The 8,893-nt window shown below is 43.0% G+C and overlaps 1 protein-coding gene across 1 annotated transcript; it reads right to left on the bottom strand.

Moving 5' to 3' along the window:
• Positions 1–2,837: 2,837 nt before the first annotated feature.
• olig3 (oligodendrocyte transcription factor 3) lies at positions 2,838–3,659 on the bottom strand. The gene has a single exon (XM_071906601.2). The coding sequence runs from the start codon at positions 3,657–3,659 to the stop codon at positions 2,838–2,840; it is 822 nt and encodes a 273-aa protein (XP_071762702.1).
• Positions 3,660–8,893: the final 5,234 nt, after the last annotated feature.

The raw sequence follows: 8,893 nt of genomic DNA, 5'->3' as shown, positions 1-8,893 counted from the left end.
AATGTAAAAGTGAAATATTAGGTTTACATTTCCACTGTATGAGACTGAAGAAGCTGGAAAAGCTGTGAGTGTTTTGTCAGTATTTACAGTATTGCTTTCCTGTGAGCCACAAGCTACAGCATCACATTCTCACTAATTAATCTGCATTAAACTACAATTGCCATAATTTCCAATCGTCTTGTGCGTGTTATTTGCATGTGCATTATTGCTATGTGTATCATTTTATGGCTCTGGGTTGCACACCATGAATTTAACAGTGCTTGATCGCACACCAGCACCAGTTGTCTCTGCTTTACCCAGCTCCTAATTAGCCAGAATTAAGAAGTATTTCTCGGCCCATTGAAGAGTCCATTTCCTTTGAAACCAGCGCATAATAAACCTTAAGTAATTACCCCAACTCATGACTATTAACTCGCAAACCGCCAGCTTCCCTTGACAACATCCTCCTCAGTGTTGTGTGGTTAAAAGGCCATTGCAGCTACCCAGCTATTTACATCCCATCTGGCAGACTGCACGGCACAGACAGGCTATACTCATTCCTAAAGACAAAAAAAAGTGTAAAATGAACTCTTTTCCCTCTTTCACTCTTTCCCAAGTTAGCCACAAACACACAGAACTGGTGTTTTTCCCCCCTCCAAAGAGAAAAGTTACAAAAGGGCTTCTTCTTCTTCTTTTTTTGTTTTTTTGTCAAATCCACACACTCATTTGCATGCGGTGAGAATGAGGAGGGGTCTGAATGTATAATCTTCTGCATTTAGTAGCCTGTAATCCCGACGCCTTTCTCTGATGTGATTCTCTCCTCTTAGTCCCCCATGAACAATTAACTTGTAATCTCCACAAACATACATTCTGTCGCTGCGGAGATGAGACGGGGAAGCACCCAAGGGACCCGGCGGACAAACTGCTCTGCGCTCCCAAGGCGGATCACTTTCTAGTTGTTACAGGGAAAAATTCAACCGGGCTCCATTAGGCTGCAGCCAAATCCCTCTCTTCGTTTTGTGTTTCCTCTTCTTTTTGTTTACTGTCAGAATTGGTTTGCTGTATTTTTAAGCAATTGTGGTTATTTTCTGACCATGTTTCTGTTTCAGTTCATCATTAACGTGTTAGTGTGCAGCCTGGGGCCTGTGGGTCTGAGTGGGTGCAACAGTGAGATAACAGAATAATAAAATTATCAATTGATATAATACTAGGTTTAAATATTTGCTTGTAAGAAATTTGTTTTATAGTATTACAATTGTTTTAAATCGTGAAATAGCCTTGTTGTTGCTGAAAAAACGTTTTTCAGGCTTTTTCCAATTTCATTTTCAACACTAGTTTCTTCTTAAATATATTTTGATAGATATAGAAAAAAAAAATCCATGAAGGCTTGCCATAAGCCAAAAAGACAGCAAAGAAAAACTAAATTATCATAGGAATTACTTACTATTCTTCCAACTCACAGTTTTCTTTTCAGATATTTGGCGTATAGTCAAAACATTTGCGTTATCCTTCGTTAATTTGTAGTTTAATATTGCAAGTTGGTGGCCAATGAAAACATTTTAGCCCATAAAACTAAAAAGGTAACTGATCGTCCGGTATTTGTAAAGCTGAGGCCTTTTGCTACTCTGTTAAATAGGCTTGAGTTTCTGAGGCAATAAGCTTTCTGAAAAATAATTAACGTTTCAAATAAATGCAATACTGAGCAAAGAGCAAGAAGTACGAATGTTTTGGCTAAAATGGATGTAGGCTATAGATTTTTGGAAATGAAACCGTTCATTTACTTAAGAAGAGACTGGATTTTATATGGTATTTTAAATGATGTGAACATGGATTTATCCTATTGAGTTAGGGCAGGCAATATGCACCCGTGCAATCAAAATAAAAGAGATAAAATAGCCTACAGACCACTTAAACTACTTATCAAAAATGTTTAAGTTCACATGACAAATACTGTTTTGAATTTAACAAACTTTTTTATTTTTTTTTAAATAACCTATAGACTTCTTTTCCATCCCTTAACAAATCTGAATAACCACAGAAAACCAATATGAGTTTCTAATGAGGACAGAAAGAGAGCGGATATGGTCCATTATTTCAGTTTTATTGAAATTTCATCCAGGGACGCTGGGCGATAATAAATATTTTCATCAATCATCAACAATGTACAAAAATAAAGACACGGGGTCTCTGGGCATAACAAATTCTGTTCAGCAAAAACAATCATGCTGTGATGTCTGGCCACACAGGCCTTCATCATCATTATTATCAACATCATCATCATCATGCCAAAGAATTCCGAAATCAGAACACAAATGGACATACAGTAACGCCACAAAATTAGAATAAACCTAAAAACGTCTTTCCTCCAGAATTCAGTGGTGTCAAAATCCATTGTTTCATGTTTTTTTAAGTCAAATACATAATTGTAACCATTTTCATACACTGTAGAACTCAGGTTTTAAATCCTTGGTACAAGGCACAGAGAGCATTCTTCGTTTTCACAAAATGACGCCTGATACAAAAAAGTAATAACAAATCAAAACTTTCATGCAACCTCCTTCCCCTCCACACTGTGATGTGAGATGAGACTCAGAGAAATGTCACATCGTGTTGCATGACACCGAACTATCAGCAAAACTTTTTTTTAAACCTTCACTGGGAAAATCATCAGTCTTTTTAGACAAAGTCCTTGTTACAAGGAGGAAAATAAACTTTTTTTTCTCATACGCCAAACAAGAGAACAGACAAAACAGCGCATGCACCACTGAGGCCTTGATCACCCTCATGCCCAAAATTCTCTATTTACATTATTGACATCTCTCTCTCTTTCTGTCTCTGTCTCTCAGTCACACCGGGCATCATTTCATCCCGTCCTTGCTCTCCCCCGTGAGTCTCGTAAGGCCGGTGGAGGTGATAGGGAGGTGTGGAGGGGGGGGCACCTGGCAGATGGTGCAGGGGCACGGCAGCCCGGCCCAGTGCTGGAAGCCCGTCCCCAGCTGGAGGGCCGGGGGCGCGGCGGGGGAACCCTTCATCAGGGCGTGCGGCGCCCGGATGGACGTGAGCCCCGGCAGCGCGCTTGACAGCGTGGACGACGTGGACGAAGTCAGTGCGCTCCCGAGGAGAGGATGCATCTGGTGCGCGGCGACGGGGTTCCCGGGGTGCCCACCGCCGGCGGCGTGCGTCACGGTCCCGCAGTGGAAAGCGGAGTGGTGCCCTCCGTAAATCTCCCCGACCAGCCGCTTCATCTCGTCCAAGGAGCTGGTGAGCATCAGGATGTAGTTCCGGGCGAGCAGCAGCGTGGCGATCTTGGACAACTTCCGCACCGAGGGCCCGTGCGCGTAGGGCATCACCTCGCGCAGGCCGTCCATGGCCAGGTTGAGGTCGTGCATGCGCTTCCGCTCCCGACCGTTGATCTTGAGGCGAAGCTGCTGGACTTCGTGCTCGGTCACCTGCTTCTTTAGTTTGTACTTGCTACTGCTGCCCCCCGGCGTCTTGGGGTCCCCGGACCGCGACGACAGGTGCTCGCCGCCGGTCATCTTCTGCCGCAGCTCGCCGCTCTGCGTGGACGAGGACACCGAGCCGAGGTGGTGGTGCTGGAGGTGCGGGAGGTGGTCACGGAGAAACAAGCTGTCCATGTCCGGGGAAGAGGCTCTGCTGCTGGAGCTGGAGTCGGAATTCATCTTATGAGTTTGCTTCCGAGGTTGGGTAGGAGGTCGCGGCTCGCTTCCTCCTTCTTTCTCTGTCTCTCACTCTCACTCCTCTCTCTCCTTGCCCTCTCTCGGTCTCTCTGGAGCCTTAAGCCTCTCTGTGGTCACCTGATGTTGTCGGTATCCCGTGCTGTCCCACGTTTCTCACTCTCTTTATCACAACAACCAACACTTGCCGGTCGCACCGCCAGTTATCTCTCTCTCTCTCTCTCTCTCTCTCTCTCTCTCTCTCTCTCGCTCTCTCTCTCTCTCTCTCTCTCGCTCTCTCTCTGTGCTGTGAGTGCGGTCCTGTGTTAAGCGCACTCGCTCTCTCTCACACACTGTTTCTCTGTGGCGAGGAGACAGATAGTCAGTATTTATATATGCGGGCAGACAAAAGCGGCTTTCCTATTCATAACGCCTAGTTAGGATGACGTGCCCGTTAGAAAGGGGGCGGTGTGCTTTGACTGTCCCAGTGACCACGGTGCGCAGCCATTCACTGCCATTGTCATGACACTGTTGGGGGCACAGCGCTCCTCTCTTCTCCTCTCCTCTTCTCTCCTCTCCTCTCCTCTCCTCTCCTCTCCTCTTCTCTCCTCTTCTCTTCTCTTCTCTTTTCGTTCATCTCATCATTCCTCCTCCGCTTTCATCTCCTCACCCAACTCCTCTCCTCTCTTCTCTTGTCGTGGATCAGCTCTTTTTTTTGAAATTGCTCTTCCTGGGACAAACGGGTCAGTTTTGAAATTGTTCCTCTTGGGAATTGCCTATAAGTCCAGTTAAAACATTTTGTTAAAAGATAAAATGCAGTTGCAAATGTCGTGGAAGTTGCTTCAACAACGACTTCATTTTTAGGGTACTTAAATGCTGCTGAAACTGTAAATTCGTTATAACTGATTGCCTAATAAATTACTGCTGTGTTTCTGATGTATTTCTCCAGCACTGCTGTGCATTTTCTGATAGACTGCATTGTAGTAGATTTTACGCATGATATGACTACTGTAAAATAATCAATTAATAATTCCAATTAATTTTCACATTTAATCTTTTCTTTTGAATCAACACGCGTTCAGTAGGCTAATACGTGATAAAATATGCTGTGGCCTCTTAAAAACTTCATCAGCCACACGAAGAGTCTAATCACTTCTCACACACACACACAGCCTGCACTTTGCTCTCTTAAATTTGAAGAGTTGCGTTGGCAGCTCATTGGATTTCAAAATTTAAACAAAAAAAAGTGTCTGCAATTAGCTGCACCGACTCGGCTCATGGTTGCCTAAGGGAATGGGAAGGAATGGGACGGGAAATTGCTCTCCTCTGCAGCGCCTCAGCCGCGGGGTGCGGGCCTCCGCTGGGACAGAGGTGACATGCCGCTCCGACACACTGCGCGCTGCTGGCCATATGGCAGCATGTGGGCGGCAGGTCCGGCCCGCTCCAGGTCCGCGCTTTAGGAAACTTATCACTTGTTTTGATGTGTTACTGCGAGATAAATCTTCATTTTATAGTATTATTATTGTTATTATTATTTAAATACTAATAATGATACTGCTACTAGGCTACTACTATTTTCATTATTATATTACATTATATTATAGCCTATTATATCATTTAGAAGATCCACAAATAATTTTAAGCCAATAGGAGAGCATCAATTCTCAATTTTAGATGAAGCAAAATGAGAAAAAAATGGAATAAGAGCAAACAGAAATTTGATTTATAATATTCAACTATTCATGGTTATAAAAATGAAAAAAAAAAAACCTAGATAATATGAAATAATAGATCATATTAAATAATATTAAAATTCATAATAATGTCTTAAAAACATTATTTTTTTCAGTGAAGAGGAGCTGTATTTCACCTACTCAACTAATGATGAATACATATTTCAGTAAGCTACCCTCTTGACTGAAATAAAAATTGAGTTAAGATCACCAATAGCTTAACACAAAGAAAATGCAATTTATGAAAAATTAAAATAGAGGGACCTACTGTGAGAAGTAACTCAATTATCACAAGACATAGTTTATTGATGAATTAGCTAAACCAATGAAGCACTGCGAAACCGCTTCATTCATTAAAGGTGTTGCCATATTGAAATATTGAGACAATATGTTAAATTGAGGCAGTATTGGCTATATTGAGGCGATGAGAGCGCTCTCTCCATTCTGAAGAGTGTACTCCAAGTCTTTTTTGTTCCGGAGGAGTGGAGGAACGGGACACAAACAATAACATGTGGAAGTAACTGAAGCACTCATTCTTCCACCATCTAACCGTCCCGTCAGCCCACCCATCCATCCACCCATCCACCCATCCATCCATCCATCCATCCATCCATCCACCCACCCACCCAGCACTTCAAACCCCAATAATAAAGTCTGTCTCAGATTCTACTTGGTGCTCTATCCTTCGCCAATGAGATCCCCCTCGTAGAACAGTAAAAATGTGTATTCACGGCCTCATTGTTGGCCCAGCAAAAGAGCCCTTCTCATAAAGGTGCTGCCAATGCAAAGAAAAGCGCTGGTCGGCTTTGCTCTCTCTTGGTGGCATTTGAAAGTGTAAAGCTTTGAATACCAATTGCTTGAACTGGACATATGTGAATCCCCTTTAAGCCTACTAATCCTGTCCCCAAGTGTTTCTTTGTGCGCGGGGCAGCCTCGCACATCCAAGAGAAAGTGTTCCTAATCCGGCCAATGTGGAAAAATGTGTGAATGAGGGGCAGAGGAGAGATGAGGAGGAGAGCTGGACGGAGGTATACTGTGTGTGTGTGTGTGTGTGTGTGTGTGTGCTCTCACATCTGTGTGCATCCATTCGTAAGAGTGTGTGTTGCACGGGCTATTACATGCAGTTTGAGTGTGTTTTTTTGCTTCCACGTATGTATTTGCGCAAGAGTGTGTGTTCACAAGTGTGTGTGTGCTTGCATGTGGGTGTGTATGGACGCATGGGTGTGTGTGTGTGTGTCCATCTGAGGCCCATAGCTCCATACCACCACCATTGGTCTAAATGGAGGCAGTTATTCAGTGTTCCCCATACTACTGTCGCAGCAGGTCGCCTCTAATGTGTTCCTTTCACTGCATAAGCTCTACGCTTTCCCATTATTCCTCTGTTTGTATCTCCCTGTCTATCTGCTCCTCTCTCTCTCCTCTCTCTTCCCTCTCTCTTCTCTCTCTCTCTCTTTCCTCTCTGATGCTTTATTTTATCTTCCTCTCTATGTCTGTCTCTGCTGTTCCTATCTCCCTCTCTCCCTATCTCTCTCTCTCTTTATCCTTCTCTCTTTCATAAGTGGCGCTCTGCCCTCTCACATTGGTTTGTTGGTGTTGCGGCAGCAAAAGGACAGTTAGTTTGCTGTGTGTCACAGTTTCTTGTCTTTCTACAAGACTGAGGAGGCGGAGTGAGCAGGCGGCACTCGTGGTGGCGTCGGCTTACAGTACATATTGTGCTGTCTGCTCCCTCCAAGATGTAACACACAGTTATATGCCTTTTATTTTTTTTACAAGAGAACTGAACCTCTGGACTCCCCAAACACACTTACTTACTCACTCTCTGTCTCTGTCTCTGTCTCTATCTATCTCTCTCTCTCTCTCTCTCTCTCTCTCTCACTCTCTCACTCTCTGACTCTGTCTCTCTCTGTCTCTCTTATCTCAATTCAATTCAATTCAATTCAAGTGAGCTTTATTGGCATTAAATAGCCCACTTCAGTATCTGTTGCCAAAGCAAAAGAGTGATAATCAATAAAAGTAGCAATAATAACAATACAAATAATTGAACAACACAAAATTAATTAATTAATTAATTGATCACACAAAAAGCAAAATAGAAAGTATTATTAGTTAGGTCATCTGTATCTGTTATATAAATGGCAGCTAGAGTGGCACACTCACTTTTTTCTCCAATGATATACAGGAGTCTTTTGTCAGGGGAGAGTTACCCAAAATTACCCATGTTTGTTGGAATTAGGAAAAATAGGTCTCTGACATTTTTATATGTAGTGAAGTTCAGTTCAGCTCTCTCTCTCTCTCTCTCTCTCTCTCCTGGGTGGCCCCCTCTAATAAGCCAGGGGCAGTAAACAGTGAATGGAGGCGTCTCTGCAGCAGTATGTAAAGACAGCGCAGCCTATAGTCAGCGGCGGCCGTCTCACTATCACTGTGACTCAAACAGTGCGAGTCGAACATCTCTGAGCTGAAAGGACCGGCGGCTCTTAATGGGACACAATACACACTTGGAGGGAGACACGAGGTCAAGGTCGCAGCCGAAGGTGGCAAGGTTGCGTTCAGAATGTAATCCGTTACAGAAAACTGATCTGTTTTATATTGTAATCTATAATCCACTGGTTTACTCAAACTCAGATATATTTTGGAAGTGCTTTGCCTACAATAGCCATAGAAAATTAGGTTTGTTTCAGTTACATCTTCATCTACTACAGCAACTGTCAACCATTACTTCTGAATGTGTTAAACAATGTTCAGTTAAAAAGCTCTCTGTCAACGTGCTTTTTTCATGTAATCACCTTTCTTTTTTTTTTTTTAAAGAATCTGTAATCCCATTAGTTACTGGAACGTTTCTTGTAATTACTACAGATTATGTTAATTTATTGTAATCACATTTGTGTAATCCCATCAAATATAATCCATCCATCCCTAACTCTGGTTGTAGCTCTCTCGGGTTAAAAATTCCTTAAAGGACGAAACCGGCATCTGTTTACATAAACAACTACTGTTCGCCATTTCAGACGCGTCATTTGTCAGTCTTTTAGTTTAGTTTGGCCTTGGAGCTCCCATTGACCCAAAGTATATCTAAAGTCCATCTCTAACACTAACAGTCTGCATGTGATGGTATCCCATCAAAGCTTTGGCCACTGACAGTTGAGGATCAGCCCAAGCAGTTGGTTTATCTCTTGGTATGTTAAAGGTGCTACTTGTGGCATTTTAACATCAATAAATCATTACCACATCAGTTTTGAGAGAGATATTAGTATAATTACTGTGAACTAATGAGACCATCACCAAGAAGACTGGCAGCCTCTACTGCCTGTGCCACGAGGTTGGAGTTTGCAGGAAATTCGTTGTATTGCTTTACGGCACAAATCAAGATTGCTTTACGGCACAAATCAAGAAGAGGGCCTCTGTTCTTCCAGCACAAATGGAGCAAGTAGCAACATCCTTGTGACAGGAAGCATCAGGTGTTATGGGACATATGGTCTTAATTTTGAGAAACACTAGCACTAACAACTG

This window comes from Centroberyx gerrardi, chromosome 15, assembly GCF_048128805.1.
Source record: "Centroberyx gerrardi isolate f3 chromosome 15, fCenGer3.hap1.cur.20231027, whole genome shotgun sequence".
NCBI classification, from domain to species: domain Eukaryota; kingdom Metazoa; phylum Chordata; class Actinopteri; order Beryciformes; family Berycidae; genus Centroberyx; species Centroberyx gerrardi.
Note: the sequence above shows the minus strand (reverse complement) of the source record. Positions and strands in the feature narration are given on the sequence as shown.

Coding starts and splice junctions, on each gene's coding strand:
- olig3 (XM_071906601.2), bottom strand. CDS start 3,659: ATGAATTCCGACTCCAGCTCCAGCAGCAGAGCCTCTTCCCCGGACATG.